The sequence below is a fragment of the Carassius auratus genome, chromosome 48 (genome assembly GCF_003368295.1).
Source record: "Carassius auratus strain Wakin chromosome 48, ASM336829v1, whole genome shotgun sequence".
In the NCBI taxonomy this organism is placed as follows: Eukaryota; Metazoa; Chordata; class Actinopteri; order Cypriniformes; family Cyprinidae; genus Carassius; species Carassius auratus.
Window position 1 is genome coordinate 9330516 of NC_039290.1, and position 22391 is coordinate 9352906.

A 22391-nucleotide genomic window follows, 5' to 3' on the forward strand; every position below is an offset into this window, starting at 1 on the left:
GAGCTGAAGATGTATGTGTAACGTCACACATCACTCATGCTATTTGTTTTATAGTACTGATGTTTATATCCATTTATTCCTGTTTATAGTCCAGCTGTCTGTGCCACGAATGTGATGAACGACATGTGTGGAGCCGCCTGTGCCCGTGTGTGAACATCACTGGACCTGCAAACCACTTCCATTTATAGTCACCGGCCTGCCAGGGTGTGTGTGTATGTGTTTTCTTTCGTTCTCACACACACACACACACACACACACACACACTCGCTTGAATTAGATTGAAGCAGAACTATAGTAATGAATAATAACAAGAGTTTAAATTCATGTTGCATATGCTTAGATATGTTCTGTTACTGTGTTTACAGCAATGACTGATGTCACACACACACACACACACACACACACACACACACAGTGTGTGCACATTGTTGTCTGCTCAGTGTCTGGTGTGTCAGCAATACTCGTGTCATCTGGAAAAACTTTCCTAATCTGAAAAAGACTTTCCTGATCAGAGACACAGGACACACGCATGAAAGAATCAGTGAAGCAGTGAATCAAGATGAAGAACATCAGTTCTCCTTCAAATCTACCAACAGAGTAACAAACACTACACCAGAGACAGTGACACATGGCTGAAGAGCAACACTTTATTATTATCGTTATACTGCTGGTTATGGACATACGGCTGATGACACAAACCTACAAAAACAACATGCCACAGGAGTGTATGATTGGTGGTTTAGACTATAACACAACATCTTACCATGTGAACCGACCAATGAAACAAACTGTGTCCCAATTCAGAGTCTGCATCCTTCAAAGGCCACGAAGGTCAAACCCAGTGCTGTTAAACTAATAGGATTGCTCTTGTCAGCTCACTGACAGACAACTGGACTGAAAACAAAACAGTTCACTACTTGTCTAAATATGCTCACCTTTATCCACTTTTCTACATAATAAAGGATAAATAATCTATAAAATTGCATCTTAGTAATACATTACAGCAACATTTTTAAATATTCTATTCTATTAAGTTAAAACCAAATACTTGCACTTAAAAGTGCTGTATGTAATTTTTATGACTGTATTAAAGCAAAAAAAAATACCATAAAATGTAGGGAAACATGCTAAATTAACATACAGCCAGTTATTCTACTGTGTGACCCCGCCCACAGCCCAGTGGCACCCAATAGTATTTCAATAGTCCAGGCTGCCAGTTGGTGGAAAACAGAGCGTATTTCAGCCACAGAAGAGAGTCAGAGATAGATTCTACCCAAACTAATCTAAAAAGCTCTATGAGCAGAGGAATATTAAAACGGGGACAAATCAACTCATCAACTTACAGAGTAAGGCTAGTCTGAGGAGAAGGGAGGCATTTTAACTGCTAGCTGTAATATTACATAGTGCACCTTTACAAGCCTAAACAAACTGCTGCACAATGAATCTTAGGATAATCTGTGCTGTGAAGGACCCATCTGATATATCCTTCGTGGCCCAGAAAAACTCCACATCTGAAGCATTCGTTTGTTCAAAGGCAGTCTCTGAACTGGAACACAGCTACAGAACGAGAGGACATGCGTGCAGCTGCCCGACAGTGTGCTCAACATGAGTGAAGAACTCAAAATCTGATCACCTTTCTATCATCTGAATTATGATGCCTGAAAATGTAACGTAAATACAGTTACTTCACTGAATTCTGAATCTGTAGCAGCATTAAAGCCCATTACATCTCAACCCTAACCCTAACCCTAACCCTAACCCTAACCCTGTTAACGCTAACATTTTACTGTGATGGTCACCTTTAAACCTTTGTTGATTATATGTAACTTTGCAACTGCAACGCCATTCCATTGATTATAAGTAACTTTGCAAGCACATGTCCTAACCTAACCATAACTTATTCTACTAACCATAACCTAACAGTCTACTAATACTCTAATGACTGTTAGTTGACATTTAGTTGCAAAGTTTATTATGGTTGTCTAAAGGAGACAATCAAATAAAGTTTAACAACCCAAACATCAGCAGGTGGGGCGGTGTGTGTCCTCCAAGTGTTCAGTTTCATATATGTGGCAAGTTATTTTATATATGGGCTGAAGAACACATAGCTGGTGCAGGTGAAGCTGTCTGACGGAGGAGCACGTCCTTTAGTTTCTGTGCCGCCGTCTCCTCTCAGCTGAGCTCCTTCTCGCCGGGGCTCGCGGGGTTAACATGGAGACCCCCGTTGAGCGAGGGTCGTGCGGAGGGCCGTGATTGGCCCATGAGGCTGCTGCGGTGGCTGGTGCTGGAGCTCTTGCGTCTGCTGGGGTTAGCGCTCGCGTCGGGGCAGGACTCCACACGCGTGACCGTGTACAGGCTGCTCTGGCGGTTCTGCTGGAAGTGAGTGATCTGGAGCTCCAGCTCATCACTGTCTGACACGTGAATGAAGGGACACCAGCGAAACACCTGTTTGAAGCCTGCGCGGAACCTGCAGCAGAAACACGAGCGAGGTCAAACAGCACTTTACATTTACCTCATGAATTCCATTTATTAGTTCAGCCAAAAAGGAAAATTATGTCATTAATAACTCACCCTCATGTCGTTCCAAACCCGTGAGACCTCCGTTCATCTTCTGAACACAGTTTAAGATATTTTAGGTGAAGTGACATTCAGCCAAGTATGGTGACCCATACTCAGAATTTGTGCTCTGCATTTAACCCATCCGAAAATGCACACACACAGAGCAGTGAACACACACACACTGTGAACACACACCCAGAGCAGTGTTCATCATTTATGCTGCGGCGCTCGGGGAGCAGTTGGGGGTTCGATGCCTTGCTCAAGGACACCTAAGTCGTGGTATTGAAGGTGGAGAGAGAAGTGTACATGCACTCCCCCCACCCACAATTCCTGCCGGCCCGAGAAAAACATCATCAAAGTAGTCAGCATTGTCTTCTCTTCTGTGTCTGTTGTGAGAGAGAGTTCAAAACAAAGCAGTTGGCTCGGCTCTGTGTTCATCTTCAGTTCTCTCTTCACAGCAGTTCAGTCAGTCACTGTTTGAGTAAATGAATTACTCCGGGATATTGGTTTGTTTTAACTCAGAGGGAGTGTCAGCCACATTAAACAAGTTAACAGCTTAAGTCATTTGTGGATTAATGCGTATTAGAGACGCGAACCGTTTAAAATGATTCAGTTTGATTTGGTGAACTGGTTCAAGAAGATCCGGTTACATCGAATGAATCGTTCATGAACCGGATATCACAAACTGCTTTGATTTGAACTCTCTCTCACAACAGACACGGAAGAGAAGACAATGCTGAATAAAGTCATAGTTTTTGCTAGTTTTGGACCAAAATGTATTTTCGATGCTTCAACAAATTCTAACTGACCCTCTGATGTCACATGGACTACTTTGATGATGTTTTTCTTACCTTTCTGGACATGGACAGTAGACCGTACACACAGCTTCAATGGAGGGACTGAGAGCTCTTGGACTAAATCTAAAATATCTTAAACTGTGTTCAGAAGATGAACGGAGGTCTCACGGGTTTGGGGCGACATTATTAATGTTATTAATGACATAATTTTCATTTTTCACTGAATTAACCCTTTAAAGGTCCCGTTCTTCGTTCAATGCCAAGCGAGATATTTTATTTAACAGAATTAGCCTACAAAAAACGACCCGTTTGGACTACAGGAATGACATCACTAAAACAGTTTTTTGACTAACCTCCCCCCACATGAATACACAAAAAAGGGGGCGTGGTCTTGTTGCGCTCCTACAGAGAAGAAGGAAGAGCTGCGTTTGTCGTCGTTGAAACGCTGTTATTTTCATCTCGGAGTCCAATCATCTTTGTTTGGGCTTCCCAGGAACGCTGTACTTGGAGATTAATGGTTACTATTTATGTTTAACTCGGTTCCCGAAAATTATAATCCACATGTAAAACTATGTGCAGCACATTTTGCTGAGGACAGCTTCCTCAATCTCAATCAGTTTAATGCCGGATTCACACAAAGATTATTCTTGAAAGATGGAGCAGTTCCCTCTTTGTCTGGAGAAGGTGTTGTTTATGGACCACAACCGTTAAGTATATTTTATTATTTAAGTTGGTGCGTTTAACAGTTTCTGTAACTTATTACACAAAGAGCAACGCTGTTTAGCTTTGTTAACTAGATGTTAGGGCTGTGCAAAAAAAAAACTAATGCGATTTTCATGCGCATCTCATCAGTAAAAACGCTCCTGTGACTATAAATACATCTCCAGCACGTGCGTTCTAGTCCAATCACGTTTCCAGGAGGGCAGCGTGCGCTCAGCTGCTGTCGAATCACAACACAGGAACTGCTGGCCCAATCAGAACTCGTCACGTATTTCTGAAGGAGGGGCTTTATAGAACAAGGAAGACATCAGCCCGTTTTTATGAAAGTGAAAACAGCGGTATACAGATAGGTCAATTGTGTGAAAAAATACACGCCAAACATGAACACATGTTATATTGCACACTGTAAACACAATCAAAGCTTCAAAAAAGCACAAAAAACGGGACCTTTAAGAAGAACCTATCATTATTTGGGGTTCTCCTGCCTTGCTATTCTTTGCCTACTCACTTTTTTTAGATTTTGCAGCCTAACTATTTTAGCTAGGCGTTTAATTCTATTGAATTGGAAAAGCCCTCACCCTCCATCTTACACTCGCTGGATAAGAGATGTTCTTTATTTTATGAAACTGGAGAAAATTAGGTACTCTCTTCACAGAACTAGCACCATTTTCATCAAGCTTTGGCAACCCCTTTATGAACATATCAAAACTCTGCAGCTTGATTGTGTATTTTCATCTTTCCCGTTTCTGTAAATTTTGTATATATTGTTTTATTTGTATTTATTTATTTTTTGTAATGGTTTAAAGTGTATGAATGCACAGTTGGGCGTATGCATCTGTTGATGTGTGTGTGTGAGCTGTACCTGCTGTTGAGGCAGCAGTAGATGATGGGGTTGTACATGGAGGAGCTCATGGAGAGCCACAGCACTGACAGATACACCTGCTGGATCGACTTGATCTTCTTCAGCTTCTGGTTGAAGCTCGTTACAATGAAATACACATGATATGGAAGCCAACAGATGGCAAAGGTTACCACCACGATCACCATCATCTTCACAACCTAGAAAAACATCACAACAACCTTGGCCATAAAACTGAGAACACATACACACACGTGTGTGGCCAACTACATGAAACAATATTGCCAGTATTTCTGCTGTAATTAGGACAACCACACAGCACCTTAGCAACCACTCAATAGACTTCCATTAAAAGGATGAGAGGAACATCTCTGGATCAGAACATCCTATAAGCCATATTTCAGCTCCAGAACACCGAACAACATGTGCTTTCGTTCGTTTGACATAGCTGTCCATTCATACATCAAAGTTTATTCACTAACTTCAGCCTCTAGTTTATTAATTTAAGCTCTGGTTGAGAACCGCTGTTCTAAATGAACAAACGCACATAAGGACGATACATGAGAAGATCAGCAGAAGAGCACGATAACCTTTCTCTTGGCCTGCAGGTGACCCTGGAAGTTTTCTGAGGAATGTCCTGGAAATCCTCCGCCCCACAGAGTGAGTCCGACCCTGCTGTAGGTGGCAGCCATGAGCACCAGAGGCAGAAGATACACCAGCACGGCCACGATCACGTGATATCTAACAAACACACACATGCAGATCAACCTGTGACAGGGAACGGAGGATTCACACTCAATGGAAACGACAGCTGTCTGTCTCTCACATGAATGCGTCTGCATCGCGCCGCGGCCAGGACACGTAGCACACCGTCCTGTGCGGCCTCACTTCAGTTATGGAATAGAAGCAGAGTGGGAACGCCAGGAACGCAGCCAGAATCCACACGCATGCGATCACGCCTTTCGTGGCCGATGCTGAGAGGCGTGGTTTCATCGGGTGGATGATCGCCATGTACCTGATCAAAGAGGAAACGATACAGGAAGTGACCTGGATGTATTTCACCTGTACATATGGGTTGAGCACTCTTTAAAAATAAAGGTTCTTTATTGGCATCAGTGTTTCCATGAAGAACCTTAAACATTGCACAAAAGATTCTTTACAGAGGCTGACCGAGAGTGGATAATGATAACTAGGTTAGTTTCTCGTTCGGTTTATTTAAAAGGCATATTTAAGCATGGATAAAATCATCCAAAGTGCTGCAAAATAAAATAATAAAAATACACAATGAATGTTTAACATACAAATTAAAAACATGAAAGAACCAAACACAACCACATATTTAGACACTTATATTTCTGCTCCCTAGTTTCAAAAATCATGTTTCAAGATCGATGCATATGAATCATCAGGGTTCGTAATCGAAGCATCGAGAAAACGAGTGGATCGTTACACTTCTAGGAGCAATCGTTATTTTCACCAATTCAGGGATGCAGATGTATGAGGTTCCATTTGTGCCAAAAAATACATAAAAAACTTGACTGCTTTAAATGAAACATTTGTCAGTTTCTACAGTCATATTACTTAAGATCAATTAGTACAGGTTTCTGTGTGGGTCTACAAGTTCTTTTATTCTGTCTCCTTTTGAACTTTGCAATCAAGATTCAACATAACAAAAATAATAATTCCTCTATACTGAAAACCCTGGGTAATGTTCATTATTTTTTAGGGGAAGGGTATCCTCCTCCATTCTCTGTAAATCTTTATTATTTTAAATTTGTTCGTTTTTTAGGGTTACAATTCCTTTACTTTTTGATGGGGGAAAGGGAAGTGTGTTTGTGTTCGAACTGGACTTGACAATGGAGCAGCCGGCGAGCTTATCTGTTCAGACGCTGGCTGTCTGTTATATGTTTTGACTGGAATTAATATGGTTCTATTGTGTTGAGCCTTCCATGCCAGATTCTTTTTTTTTGTATGCTAAGTTGCTAACTAATGCCACTTTGTTGTATTCAGATTTTACACTTAATAAGAAGAAAGTGTTGCGCTTCTAATCTGACATCATTGGCCATTGCTTCTATTAACGGCAAGGTAAGCCACAATTGGCAGCTTAGTTAGCAAAGTACATTCACAAATCACAACTCATACCTCAGAAGTCATATGTTTATAGTTTCGCCTCCTCAATCTTTGAAACGACAGGAGAGTAATTGTCCTCTAAAACCAGTGGTGAGAAGTTTTGAAGCACGCAGAACTTCATGTGGATTTAATGAATCACTGAATTTCCTTATGCATAAACTGATTAGATCATAGAGGACACGCGTGAAAATGTTTGTTTTTAGTGCACTTAGTTAAACACAAGTTAAACACTGTCTTTCATGTCAGTTTAAAGTAATCATGTACATCTGCAAAACACTGATGAATGTTACACCACATAAACGAAATAGTTAAAAAAAAAATTAAATAAATAAAAAATACCTCCAGCTTTTGGGTTTATTTCTGGAGAGACTCCTGCAACACCTCCAACTCACACGGGGGATTGTGGGATTACATTTTTATTATTTTAATTCAATGGCGTGAGGTTTGTGGGATGTGAATCTGATGACAGACGGCTGTGACGTCCTTCTCCAGCTTCCAATCACTCTACAAGCATGTTTGCTGGGAGTTTTCAAATGGCTCTTTTTACAGTTCTTCACATTTGCTAAGAAACTAAACCCCATTCTCTGAACCAAATTCTCAATAGCCTAACCCAATTTGTCAAATAAATAATTCTTTCTGCAAAACCTTTAACACGTTCAGGCAGTTTAGACACAGTTTGCAGATCTCATGCACTCTTTCAGCACAACTCTAAACACATTCTCACTCACTATTATTAAAGAGTTTGGGGATTTTACATACGAGTTAGTTCTGGCTGCATATAAAGTTTTAATGGTGATTTTAATATCCATGTTGATAATGAAAAAGATGCATTGTGATCAGCATTTATAGACATTCTGAACTCTATTGGTGTTAGACAACATGTTTCAGGACCTACTCATTGTCGAAATCATACTCTAGATTTAATACTGTCACATGGAATTGATGTTGATAGTGTTGAAATTATTCAAGTGATGATATCTCAGATCATTATTTAGTTCTGTGCAAACTTCATAATTGTAAATTCTACTTCTTGTTACAAGTATCGAAGAACCATCACTTCTACCACAAAGGACTGCTTTTCATGTTATCTTCCTGATGTATCCAAATTCCTTAGCATACCCAAAACCTCAGAACAACTTGATGATGTAACAGAAACTATGGACTCTCTCTTTTCTAGCACTTTGAATACAGTTCCTCCTTTACGCTAGAGGAAGATCAGGGAAACCAGTACGACACCATGGTATAATGAGCATACTCGCACCCTAAAGAGAGCAGCCCGAAAAATGGAGCACAGCTGGAGGAAAACAGCGTTAGCGTTCACTGTTATGATCAATATATATAAATTACGGCCTATGCTCTCAATGTCAAATGCAGAAATGTTAATCCATGCATTTATGACTTCAAGGTTAGACTATTGTAATGCTTTATTGGGTGGTTGTTCTGCACGCTTAGTAAACAAACTACAGCTAGTCCAAAATGCAGCAGCAAGAGTTCTTACTAGAACCAGGAAGTATGACCATATTAGCCCGGTCCTGTCCACACTGCACTGGCTCCCTATCAAACATCGTATAGATTTTAAAATATTGCTCATTACTAATAAAGCCCTGAATGGTTTAGCACCTCAGTATTTGAATGAGCTCCTTTTACATTATACTCCTCTACGTCCGCTACGTTCTCAAAACTCAGGCAATTTGATAATACCTAGAATATCAAAATCAACTGCGGGCGGCAGATCCTTTTCCTATTTGGCTCCTAAACTCTGGAATAACCTACCTAACATTGTTCGGGAGGCAGACACACTCTTGCAGTTTAAATCTAGATTAAAGACCCATCTCTTTAACCTGGCTTACACATAACACGTATCCAGACCAGATGGTGGATCAGCACCTAGAAAGGACCTCTACATCCCTGAAAGACAGCGGAGACCAGGACAACTAGAGCCCAGATACAGATCCCCTGTAAAGACCTTGTCTCAGAGGAGCACCAGGACAAGATCACAGGAAACAGATGATTTTAAGGTTTTGAGAAAATGAGTAATGGTTTCACGAAATGTGTTTTAGCAATTCAGAAAAACTGTAATTCACATTTGAAAAATGTTTTGTGTTTAGAATCGATGTCATGATTAACTAAAGGTCACATATACTGTACAAAACCATTAGGTTTAATTAAATTTTGGAACAAATGGAGCCATATGAGCTCAATTCCTGCAGATTGAAGTGTGTGTGTGTGTGTGTGTGTGTCACACCTGTCCAAGGCGATGGCGCTCATGGAGTAGATGCTGGCGAACACCGCGGTCACCGGGTAGAAGTTCTGGAAGCGGCAGTACGCGCTGCTGAAGTACCAGTCTCCGTGCGCGCCGTACACGAAGTTCACCAGCGCGTTGAGCGCGGCCACGCACACGTCAGACGCCGCGAGGTTGAGCAGAAAGTAGTTGGTTACGGTCCTCATCCTCTTGTGCGCCACGATGATCCAGATGACGATCAGGTTCCCGGTGACGGCCACCAGCAGAACCAGCGCGAACGCGAGCGACCAGAGCGCCACGCGCCACGGAGGCTGCGCGAACCTGTTGGTGTGGGTGAAGTTAGAGGAGTTTCTCGACGAGGACATGATTCGCTGTGAAGAAGACACCTGTCTGTCTCTCTCTGTGTGTGTGTGTGTGTGTGTGTGTAGCTGCACACAGGAGGAGCTCTCTCTCTCTCTCTGTGTGTGTGTGTGTGTGTGTGTGTGTGTGTGTAGCTGCACACAGGAGGAGCTCTCTTTCTCTCTGTGTGTGTGTGTGTGTGAACAGCCTCCACAGGGGCGGGGAGTTCACGAAACCCCAGAATAAATCAATCTAATGACACTATATATTTTAGGAAGAAGAACAAAAAGGAAAAGTTAAACTATATTTTTGTATGTATGTATACATGTTTATATGTATATCAATATTTTTACATTTAAATATTACATCTCAGGTGTAAAATCTGCTCTTAATGTTGTCTCAGAATAAGACCCGAACAGAAACAGGACAGACTCAGAGAATGCACACAGAACAACCAGTTAACATGGATAGAAATTTTTAATGCACATTTTTACACAAATGTGAACTGTATTTACAGAGAATTAAAAACATAGTACATCAGAGTTAAGATTTACTGCTTTATGTGCACAAAATCAGTAGAAAAATATTCTTTAAAAAATGAAAACAGACGGAATGTTGCACTGAAGACAGAAGCTTGTGACACAGTCATACGAAGCGAGATAATAGTAAAACACAAACACGTTTAACACACAAGAGAAGCACAGCATCCGTCTGAAAGAATCCCAGAATGCATCAACAACACAAACATCAGAGAACATCATTGGCTTCGAAGGTCCCGCCCATTTACAGAACCAGCCAATAGCAGCAGAGAGAACACAGAGAGGAAAGTGAGCAGCAGGAGCCCTTTGACCCAGAGTGAAATAGTGAAATAGTGAAGTGTGTTTCAGAGACACACACCTGCAGCACGATCTACACACTACAGCCCTGAAGAACAGCGTCTACAGAGACAGATTACAGCTCAGATATCAGAGTAAATCTGATTCCCTCCTCGTGTCACGGTTAGAAGAACTTTCAACATAGACTTTCTTATTTTAGTTAGCTGTTTATAAATGTAGTAACCCAGAAATCAGTGTAGTTTCAAAACAGTGTAAGTGAACATCTCCTGATGATCGCTGTTGTTTTGCTGATGTGCTTCAGCTGCAGGAAGCTGGACACACACACACACACACACACACACACACACGTGTCTGTTTCACTCTGTGGTGTTTATGAGTGAGCAGATGATAGTGTGATTCTCTGAAGTTTGTGATCACAGACGCTTGACGCTACAGAAGCTCTGAAAGGATCAGGACACAATATCTAACACAGCTTGAGTGGAGAAGGGCTTTATCTGGCATCAGCGTGGGCTCTGGTTCAGCTCAACTACTGTCCTGGCGAAGCAGCAGTCTGAAGAGAGTGGTGTTGAACAGCGTAGTGTCACTGTCCTCATGTTTACAGCAGCTGCCTGATAATGAACACATCTGGTGTAGGAAACACATCGCTCTCTGGACGGATAGACACACTACTGCCATGATGGAGGCTTGTCATACAGTCCAAAACAACTCTCTCACACACACACACACACACACACACACACACACTCTCTTCTCGGAATGATCAGTGTAGTCTTGTTCTCCTTGTTCAGTGCAGTGAAGCGCAGTTCATCTCCAGCTGTGTGAGTGTGTGTGTGTGTGTGTGTGTGTGTTTATGAGTGTGTGTGTGTGTGTTTATGAGTGTGTGTGTGTTCACCTACAGCAGGTTAAACGTGCGCAGGTAAATCTGTCTCTCGATCCACTCGGTGAAGTGTGTCACATTGGCGTAGACGCCGGGGCCCAGGACCTTAGAGAAACACACAGACCCCCAGGAGGTCAAACCGTACAGAGACCAGCGGCCGTCGTCCTCCTCGCAGACCAGAGGACCACCGCTGTCACCCTGTGAACACACACAGATTCATCACACACACACACACTCATGAGGTCATCTGAGCACACACACACACGCAGCACACACTCACCATGCAAGAGTCGATGGTTCCCGCCTCGTATCCGGCACAAAGCATGCGTGACGTGATGGTCTTCATGTCGAAGTAAGTCTGACACTGAGAGACCGAGATGATCCGCACCTCTCCCTCCTGGAGCTTGAACGGCACTGCGGGAGAAGACACACACACACACACACACTCGCTCAGTTTAGCGCTGTCAAAAGAAAGTCCTTAGGTACCACTCTGATAGTTCAATGATTTCCTGCTCCACTGACAGGAACAGTAACAGCATTTCTGTTTGTGCTCTCTGCCCCCTTGTGGCTACAGACGGCAGCAGCACAGACTCACTCCTCCATCACTTCAGCAGAGATGGGCTGTTTTCTGACAGATTGAGGCACGTGCAGGGGGGGGGGGGGCTTTGGGGGCTCAAGCCGCTGCCTTTTCTCCATATTAATCAAAAGTGCCTCTCTCAGACAAATGGCAATGATATTGTGGTCAATAAAACAAAATGCATTAGAATAATAATTAACACGACAATGAGTACAAAACAATAATTCATCGCTCAAAAGTTGGAAAATTCCTGTTTATTTTCACATATCTGTCAATCTGAGGCGTTGCTATGGTGATTGACTGATATTCCAGTCTGTTGGGAAACCTTTCAGTGAGTGGATCTCCGGAAGAAGAAAATAATCATCGATAATCAAGGCTAGTGTGTCGATTTAATTATCTTAGAATATTACATAATTCATCGATGCCGTCTGTAGATATAATACACCAACCAATCAGGATCTGACACAAGAAGGTGAAATTTGATTGGACAATAATGAGAAGTGGAGCGTTCTTATTCATGAATCAGATGAAAATGACATGGACAGATGAGTGGTTTGTCTCATGTAATAAATCAAATTACATCGCTGAGAAAAGGGATGCTAAATGAAGCCAAAAGTCACAATAATGGTAATCAGCATTCAGTTCACTTATATTTATGGATGATAGTCTACACTGATTACTATTTCATAAACGTTAGTGAAGCCCAAGTTATGTGAAGTGCAGGCTATATTAGAATTCTTGATAATAATGCAGCATTATGAAAGAGTCTTATACTCATCAAACATGCATTTATTTGGACAAAAATACAGAAAAAAATGTAATATTGTGATGCTCCGCTGTATTTTCAGCATCATTCCTCCAGGCTTCAGTGTCACATGATCTTCAGAAATCAGAATAATATGATCATTTATCATCAATATTGGAAACATTTATGCTGCTTTATGTATTTATTTTATTTTTGTAAACTATGATACTTTTTGGGGGTTCACTGATAAATGAAAAGTTGAAAATAAAAACATTTATTAAAAATAGATATGTTTTCTAACAATATCAATCTTAACTATCACTGTTTCTATCAATTTAACAAATCCTTCCTTAATAAAATCAATTTGACTCACTTCTGTTCCCCACGTGTCCCCAGCCCGTGATGTGGCAGTACTGGTCAGCTTTGGGCAGCTGTCCGCGGCCGGGCAGACACACGGGACGCACGTAACTGGTCACCTCCACCTCTGACTCCAGCTCCAGCATGCTGATGTCGTAGTCCACCACGGCCCGGTTGTAGCGCGAGTGGACGATGATGCTTTTGACATGCCGCGACTGCATGTATGGAGACGGATGATCCAGATTATTGATGCCAAGAACCACTTTCCACACGTCTGTACTCTCACGCCTGCACACAGATAAAACATATCAATCTAACACTGACTAGTCATGTCACATTTACCTCTATAGCACTTTATACAATACAGACCGAATCAAAGGAGCTCCACATTCATAAACAGGAAAATAACAGTGTTAATACTGCACAGCTCTCAGCTCCAAAGCAGCTCTGCAGACAATAGTTTCATTATTCAGATCAATTAGCCTTTCGCCGAGCCCCGCCCCTCTTAGTTACGGTTGCTACCTCCGACAAACAAATGGCCAAACACGACCAGCGCGACATATTGCCATGTCGGGAAGAGGTATACCAGTGCGTGTCAGTGACCTTTTTTGGAGCAATATCTCCGCGATATCATCCAGATCGAGGCAAAAGGGGTTACAGTATGCAGTGGAGGGATACATTCAAAATATAAAAATACGCAATGAAGGAGACACGACTACTATAGAGGCTAATGCTTACCGGTCTCTAGCGCAATCAGAGAAACCCCATGACCTGTACCTCGAATGCAACCAGCACCGCCTCGTGGACCAGTCATGCTCTCGCACTGCCAGAAAGTTCTCTTTCATATGTTATGCTCTCTTATTGTCTATTGCGAGTAGCGATTTTGTTCAAATACAAGGATATGTTAGCAAGCTAAACCTACATGTGTGTCAAAGCCATTCAAAGCTAACTTACATTTCTCTGTTGTTTTGAGAATCAGGATCAGAATGTTTTATTTCCATTGTTGATGAACAGAATTCACAAATAGAAAATTGCTTTGGCTTAAAAGGTGCATAACAGATAAAATAATAAAATGAAATACATAAAATAAAATATAAGGCATTCAGATATCCATTTTATTTTATTGCGTTGTGTTTTCGGCGTAGGGAATGGAAAGAACACCACTCCTCCAGACAATCTCTCGGGGTATCTAGTGTCCGATTTACAAACGCCATGGGCGCACCGCTTCACCATCTTGCATGGAGTCAATGTTTGTCTGAGCTGCTCACATAGTAACGGTTGCTATGATGTGTGATTGGACGATGGCCGTTCTGGGGGAGGTGCCGGCGAATGGCTAATTCAGCTCAGTGTTGAATCAATTAAACTGACTGTTGGGTAGAAAACCATGCAATTATGTGTGTGTGTGTGTGTGTGTGTGTGTGAGTGTGTGTGTGTGCATGCATGTGTGAGTGTGCGTGTGCGAGTGTGTGTCTGTTTGTGTGGGCATGTTTTTGTATCATATCAGGACACAACTCTGTATAATGACATGGGTATGACACAGGTATTACAAGGAGAGGGAGACTTATGAGGACATAACCCATGTCCCCATTTTTCAAAACGCTTATAAATCATACAGAATGAGTTTTTTTGAGAAAGTAAAAATGCACAAAGTTTCCTGTGAGGGTTAGGGTTAGGTGTAGGGTTGGTGAAGGGAGAGAAAATATACAGTTTCTACAGAATAAACACCATTACACCTATGGGATGAACACACTTTACACAAAAACAAACATGTGTGTGTGTGTGTGTGTCTGTGTGTGAGTGTGTGTGCGCATGTGTGTGTGTGTCTGTGTGTGAGTGTGCGTGCGCATGTGTGTGTGTGTCTGTGTGTGAGTGTGCGTGCGCATGTGTGTGTGTGTCTGTGTGTGAGTGTGCGTGCGCATGTGTGTGTGTGTGTGTGTGCATGCATGTGTGTGTGTGTGTGAGTGTGTGTGTGTCTGTGTGTGAGTGTGTGTGCGCATGTGTGTCTGTGTGTGTGCATGCTCTCACCCCTCAAAGCAGTGTGCTACAGTCAGTGCCCACTTGTTCCCGATGAGCACACAGCCGCAGATGTGTCCACTGGGCTCACTCTGTAGAGAGCACTGCCATGGCCACCGGCCCGGGCGACTCGTTCTGCCTCCCAGAATCCTCTTCACCATCCGGGCAGCAGGCCGACGGCCACATTCTGAAACAGAGCGACGAACAGAGAGAATGAAGAACAGTGTTTTTTGGCCAGTGGAGGTGTGTGTGTGTGTGTGTGTGTGTGAGACGCTCAGACATACTGTCTCTTGTGCACTTCAGAGAGATCTTCTTGGATGATGTACAGCTCTGCCTGCAGACAGAAAACAAAGTTGATCAGTGCCATCTGATGAACTGTTTCCAATCATATTTAACATGGACTATGTTGCATTTTTGTTGCTGTTGTGTGTGCAGTAAAACACACTTACACACACATTCTCTTCTCAGTGACTCTTGTTCTTTAATGAAGTGGAAGATAATTACCAGTGTTGTTAGTAAAGCACTACCAGAAACGCCAGTTAAAGGCACAACATGTAAGATTTTTTATTAAAACATCCAAAAACCACTAGAACTGTTATATATTTATATTGTGTACTTACATTATCCCAAATATTCTGAAGAATGTTTAAATCCAGAGAAATAAGCAATGTTAGCTAGTTACACAGACCATGGTGTCATTGTGTCGCCTGCCAATGACGTCAGAACCCCACGATTTCCAACATATGGAAACACCAAAGATGCTTTATTATGTTTCGCATTTTAACAGATCGGTGAGAGGTGAGAGTAGGAATGTAGATTGACCGGTAAATCGAGAGCTTTGACTTGCAGCTCAGCTCCTTCTTCACCACGACAGACCGGTACAGCGACCGCATCCATCTGTCAATCTCCCGCTCCATCTTTCCCTCACTCATGAACAAGACCCCAAGATACTTGAGCTCCTCCTCCAGCTCTCCACCAACCTGAAGGTGATATGCCACCCCTTTCTGAGAACCATGGCCTCAGACTTGGAGGTTCTGATTCTCATCCCAGCCATTTCACACTCGGCTGCAAACCATCCCAGTACATGCTGAAGGTCCTAGCCCGATGAAGTCAACATGAAAATATCATCTGCAAAAAGCAGAGACGAAATCCCGTGGTCCTCAAACCGGACACCCTCACACCATCATCAAACTACACCTTTGCTTGTTTGTTTGTTTGTTATGAATAGCGCTCTTTAGTAGCAAAAAATTACATATTGTGTCTTTAAGTAATCAGATTACTTTTTTCAACTAGTACAGTAATGCATTACTTTTTAATTTATAAGAAAATATATTTAACTTTTTAAATAAGTAACTTTTTCAAATAAGTAACGCCAGTTACTTTGTTTCTCATGTACTGACTGAAGGCTCTCCTGTCGTCATGTTGAGAGAATCAGGAGTGCAGAGGCGTCTAAACATCTCACACAGAAACAGAATCAGTATTCCTCAAAATCAATAGAAACAGCTAAATACAAACTCAGAATGACAGAAACCTGCAATAATTGAGCATGTTAATTAACACAAATATCCTTTATGTTTTTATTTAAAATTGTCACAGTATCGTATTATAGCAGACATCCCATCCTGCAAAAAGTCATTTCAGGGAGGTATCCCGAAGACCCCCCCCCCCCAAAAGGAAGGAAATACATCTCAGCTGTAGTCACCTTCTCAGTGAGACTTTGCCTATCTGAATGGGAGAACTTCCCTGCGCTTAGCCTCCCTAAAATGTTGTGGTCCCTAAGAGATATAGCATAAAATATTATTTCTATAAGCTATAGGCCTATGTTATTATTATATGTTATTATTTGTTAATTATGTTTAAATATGTAGATTACTTTTACTATTTATATAACAACCTGCTTATACAATTTATGTAAACTGCTTTTATTTATTTTCCATTGCAACTTTAAACGGGTCTAAAGAGTTTGTTGTTTTCATGTAGCCTTGGCAACTAGCCTGAATAATATGCAGATGAAATGAAACTTGACAACTCATCTCAACATGCCTTTTGCAATCATTTAACCTGCCATGGGCAATGCTTGAGCAAGACTGTCATTATGTTTTACATCTATAAGACAGGGGTACACTTTCGTGTAGTCTGCCATAAAATGTGTCTTATACTTTTTTTTTTTTTTTTTTGGCACTTTCCCTCTGTCATGGTGCTCCTTTTTCTAGATAGACAATCAATTAATTTTGTTCGGGAGAAGAGATAAAAGCCCCCCCACACTGACAATTGATTGGTTGATTTGCAGAAACAGGCCAATCAGGATGCTCTCTGTCTGACATGCGCTTCGCACACACGCACACTAGCACACACACATGCAAGGTCTCTCGCTCCCACTCCCTCTCTGCCGTGCGCGCGCTACACGGTTTGAAACACAGTATCTGTTTCGCATGCGCTTTCAATATGCGGGAGACTCCCGGAACTTCCGGAACACTTGGGATGTGTGTTATAGTCCTCCACGTCCACGGCATTCTCAAAACTCAGGCAATTTGATAATACCTAGAATATCAAAATCAACTGCGGGCGGCAGATCCTTTTCCTATTTGGCTCCTAAACTCTGGAATAACCTACCTAACATTGTTCGGGAGGCAGACACACTCTTGCAGTTTAAATCTAGATTAAGACCCATCTCTTTAACCTGGCATACACATAACATACTAATATGCTTTTAATATCCAAATCCGTTAAAGGATTTTTAGGCTGCATTAATTAGGTAAACCGGAACCGGAAACACTTCACATAACACCCGATGTACTTGCTACATCATTAGAAGAATGGCATCTACGCTAATATTTGTCTGTTTCTCTCTTGTTCCGAGGTCACCGTAGCCACCAGATCCAGTCTGTGTCCAGATCAGAGGGTCACTGCAGTCACCCGGATCCAGTACGTATCCAGACCAGATGGTGGATCAGCACCTAGAAAGGACCTCTACTGCCCTGAAACACAGCGGAGACCAGGACAACTAGAGCCCAGATACAGATCCCCTGTAAAGACCTTGTCTCAGAGGAGCACCAGGACAAGACCACAGGAAACAGATGATTCTTCTGCACAATCTGACTTTGCTGCAGCCTGGAATTGAACTACTGGTTTCGTCTGGTCAGAGGAGAACTGACCCCCAACTGAGCCTGGTTTCTCCCAAGGTTTTATTCTCCATCAAGTCTTAGACAGTGTTCTAGGTTATTACATACAGAGTTTTTAGGTCCTATAATTAACACCTCTGTTTTTTCAGAATTTAGCAGTAAGAAATTACTCGTCATCCAGTTTTTTATATCGACTATGCATTCCATTAGTTTTTCAAATTGGTGTGTTTCACCGGGCCGCGAGGAAATATAGAGCTGAGTATCATCAGCATAACAGTGAAAGCTAACACCATGTTTCCTGATGATATCTCCCAAGGGTAACATATAAAGCGTGAAGAGTAGCGGCCCTAGTACTGAGCCTTGAGGTACTCCATACTGCACTTGTGATCGACATGATACATCTTCATTCACTGCTACGAACTGATGGCGGTCATATAAGTACGATTTAAACCATGCTAATGCACTTCCACTGATGCCAACAAAGTGTTCAAGTCTATGCAAAAGAATGTTGTGGTCAATTGTGTCAAACGCAGCACTAAGATCCAATAAAACTAATAGAGAGTTTTAATACACACACGATCAGATGATAAGAGCAGATCATTTGTAACTCTAAGGAGAGCAGTCTCAGTACTATGATACGGTCCTAAATCCATACATAATACTGTGAAAAGATTCAGGGAATCCAGCGGAATCTCAGTCTGTGTAGGGCAAGGCAGGAAACCTCAGTTGAATGTGCTTGACCTTTGAGTCAATTGAAATATAACCATACGGTCTCAGGACTACTTCAGTAAACCGCTAAGACTTAACACAGTCTGCCACTGTATCGATAAATGAAACCTGAATCTCTGTTACTCTAGGAGAAAGCTATAAACGTGTGCTGTGCTCAGATGAGTCTACTGGGAAGTCCCAAAGACCAGAGGGAGCATCCAGACTTCCACCAGCAACAGATGCATCTGTCATTATATGGGGGTGCAGCAGAGCAAGCGACTTGAGTGACTGGCATATGTGTGAATGTACCATTGACATGGAGACATGTACTGAAAATGTAGACATATACTGCGAATCAAGATGACATCTCTCCTGGGAAGTCCATGGTTATTAGAGCAAGACAGTGCCAGCTCTCATTATGCATGTGCTCTAACAGCGTGGTGTAGTAGACACAGACTGAATGTGCTTGGATCAGTTTAGATCTGTCTCCTGTTGAACATGGGTCAGTCACGAAAAGGAGAATCAGACAACGACGATCATAGACTGATGCGAAGCTGTAGTCTTCGATCAAGTGAGACTGGACAAACATTTTGCTTGCAAAACAATTACTATCCTCAATTCCCAAACAATTAAACATTTTCATTCAAATTGATCTGCCAGAGTATTAAACACGCCACTGTCCCAACTGTTCTGAAGTGTGCTGCAGCCATCAAGATTTCTTTATATTTACACAATAAAATTAAGTTGGCCAGTGAAAACTATGGACGTTTTCTCTTTGTACTTTAGTCAAATATATATTGGTTAAAGAGAAAGAACAAATCACAGATTCTTGATTTTATGGCATTTCACAAAAGTTCCCATCTTGGGGTTGTGCAACCCTCAGCATATTTAGACATTAATGACCCTAAAAGAAAGTGTTTCAACTGTAGCTAATGGGATGTGAACATTTGATTTAGTCATATTGTTTCCAAATGCACGGCTAGGTCTCACACACACACACACACACACACACACACACACTCACCCTCGCTTTCCCAGCAGGCCTTGTAGAGGAAACATGTTCTGTGGATTCCAGTCTGGGTCGACATGCAGCCAGCGTCTCCGTCCCACAGCAGAGGACACATCCAGCACCGCGTCTGCAGAGAGAGGAGATCTACACACACACACACACACACACAGGACTCCCCATCATTTGAACGACTGACTGGTAAATATTGTTTGTACAGGAGAGACTGAAAAGCAGAATTTCCTTCATAACTCATTGCAAATCACATCATCAGTAATATATTTAGACGGAGAAATATATTAATATATTTTAAGACGTAATATATTAGATCAAGGTTCTGCATGGTTTTTCTGGAGAGTGCGAAAAGCTCACAATGAAAAAGAATGTAACAGAAAGCTCCTTATAGATGTGGCACACGTGATTGATGCTTTAGCATCTGATCTCAGGTACTGATTGTTTCTGGTGTGTGTGTGTGTGTGTGTGTGTACTGACCTTACCCTAAACCCATCTGTGTACACGCGACGCTGCTGAGGTTTGAACTCCATGCATCCGCACAAACCCGATACTCCATCCCAGCCTTATGCACCGTTACCAAACCCTCGTCAGACAGAGACACTGGACACACACACACACACACACACACTGTGAGCCGGTCATCACTTAAAAATGGGTCACTATCTTAACATCATTGTTTTTCTAACAATCCCCTTCAGTCTGTCTGCAGTTGCTGTATAATCACAGATGACACTAACATGATTTAAGATGTGAAGATCAGCAGGCAGAAGAGTCTCTTACCACAGTTCCACTCGTCTGAGCTGTCAGAGCAGTGTCTCCTGCCGTCACACCACAGCGATCGGTGAACACACTGATGATTATTACACTCCATCTCATGACTGCTGCACGCAGCTGGAAACAAACACACGAGAGTGAGCACGCACGCACACACCACTGTGTGTGTGTGTGTGTGTGTGTGCTGGTCACTCACAGCAGTTCTTCTCGTCCTCCTGCTGGCTGCAGTCAGGAAAGCCGTCACAGATCATGTTGTGACGGATGCAGGTTTTGTCTCCAGGACATTCCCATAAGCCCCGCTCCACACACCCTAGTGTCAGACACACACAGGGAACACTGTGTATATTTGTGAGCGGAATAATAATGTTGTCTATCATGTCATGTGAGTGTTTTTTTTACTCACCGCATGTTTCCTCGTCACTGTCGTCGTCACAGTCTGTGTGTCCATCACAGCGTTTGGAAGAGAGGACGCATCTCCCCGAGCGGCACTTAAAGTGACTGGGTGAGCACTCTGGAACACACACACACACACACACACACACACGATCATCTAACCCTCATGGGAAACTTTACAGGTTACTGAATTATCTTCAGTTTCTTTTATTTGTCTCATAATTTATGCATTTTGCAACATACATTTTTCTGTTTATTACTGTGACGATGTTGGGAATAATCTGTATTGTATAAAGCGCAATAGAAACGAATGTGACTTGATGCATGTACACGTGTTTTACAGTATCTGTTGAAATTTTGTCATTTCTAAATGCGATTCAAAGGCAGTCAATAGAAGTGTAAGGTTAAGAACAAGTGATGTTTGGCACATTGATGAAGAGGATCTGAACATTTCTGATGGAAATGCTGTACTCTCACCAACAGTTAAAATAAAAGATAGCTTGTTCAAATTTTAGTATTAGTGTTTGACTGCGCACTGACCATTCACTTCTGGGTCAGGAAGCAAACAGGAACTATTTTCTTGACCTTCTTCTGGAAACTGAGTGCAGTTTGTATCCTCAGGCCACTGTAATCCCACAATTCTTAGCACTGATTCACATCGCTCCTTTGAATTCCTACACAAAGACCTGATACACACACACACACACACACACACACACACACACACACACAGTTGTCAGTGTCTATTACACAGTGGGGAAAACATTTATTTGATCCCAAGACAATTTTGTTAGTTAGCCCACATACGAAGAAATGATGGGTGTGTCATTTTTATGGTAGAGTTATTTTAATGCATAGAGATAGAATACCAACCAAAAATAAAAATAAACACATTATATAAAGGTTAGAAATTATTTTTCATTTCAGTGAGTGAAATAAGTATTTGATCCCCACCAACCAGCAAGAATTCTGTCTCTCACAGATTGGTTATGTCTCTTGTGGAGCACAGGGTTAGTGCTGTCACTTTAAGTTACTCCCAATGTCTGCTCCTTAGGTGTATAAGACATCTGTCCACACAATCTGTGTCTTCCATTCCCACCTCTCCACCACCAGCAAGACCAAAGAGCTGTTGAAGGATGTCAGAGACAAGCTTGTAGACCTGGGTTAGGGTTAGGGTTAGGGTTAGGGTCTCCCTAAACCTAACAAGACTGGAATGAGCTACAAGTTCATCAGCAAGAAGCTCGGTGACAAGGAGAAAACAAGGTCTGGAGCTCCGTGTAAGATCTCTCCTCATGCAGTGAGGATGATCATGAGAAAGATGA

General features: G+C 42.1%; 2 protein-coding genes across 2 annotated transcripts in view; both read right to left on the reverse strand.

The window, feature by feature from the left end:
- Window positions 1-108: 108 nt before the first annotated feature.
- LOC113065787 (neuromedin-K receptor) lies at window positions 109-9764 on the reverse strand. Its single transcript, XM_026237309.1, has 5 exons — window positions 9311-9764; window positions 5762-5950; window positions 5526-5676; window positions 4939-5135; window positions 109-2467 (listed from the first exon to the last, which is right to left on the reverse strand). Exons 1-5 carry the CDS (start codon window positions 9670-9672, stop codon window positions 2173-2175), a joined length of 1194 nt encoding a protein of 397 aa, XP_026093094.1. The 5' UTR covers window positions 9673-9764; the 3' UTR covers window positions 109-2172.
- Window positions 9765-10104: 340 nt separating this feature from the next.
- The window catches only part of corin (corin, serine peptidase), a 24509-nt gene continuing 12222 nt past the window's right edge, over window positions 10105-22391 (reverse strand). The window contains exons 10-20 of the mRNA XM_026237310.1: window positions 21610-21755; window positions 21080-21187; window positions 20873-20986; window positions 20683-20793; window positions 20385-20502; window positions 19906-20034; window positions 15336-15385; window positions 15064-15238; window positions 13055-13326; window positions 11640-11773; window positions 10105-11557 (exon numbers count right to left, since the gene is read on the reverse strand). Coding sequence (XP_026093095.1) covers window positions 11375-11557; window positions 11640-11773; window positions 13055-13326; window positions 15064-15238; window positions 15336-15385; window positions 19906-20034; window positions 20385-20502; window positions 20683-20793; window positions 20873-20986; window positions 21080-21187; window positions 21610-21755 — 1540 coding nt within the window. The 3' untranslated portion in view covers window positions 10105-11374. The remainder of the gene's footprint in view (window positions 11558-11639; window positions 11774-13054; window positions 13327-15063; window positions 15239-15335; window positions 15386-19905; window positions 20035-20384; window positions 20503-20682; window positions 20794-20872; window positions 20987-21079; window positions 21188-21609; window positions 21756-22391) is intronic.

Coding starts and splice junctions, on each gene's coding strand:
- LOC113065787 (XM_026237309.1), bottom strand. CDS start 9,672: ATGTCCTCGTCGAGAAACTCCTCTAACTTCACCCACACCAACAGGTTC. Junction 5,951..9,310: donor AGCGCCATCGCCTTGGACAG/GTGTGACACACA, acceptor CTCTTTGATCAG/GTACATGGCGATCATCCACC. Junction 2,468..4,938: donor TACTGCTGCCTCAACAGCAG/GTACAGCTCACA, acceptor TTTCTGCTGCAG/GTTCCGCGCAGGCTTCAAAC.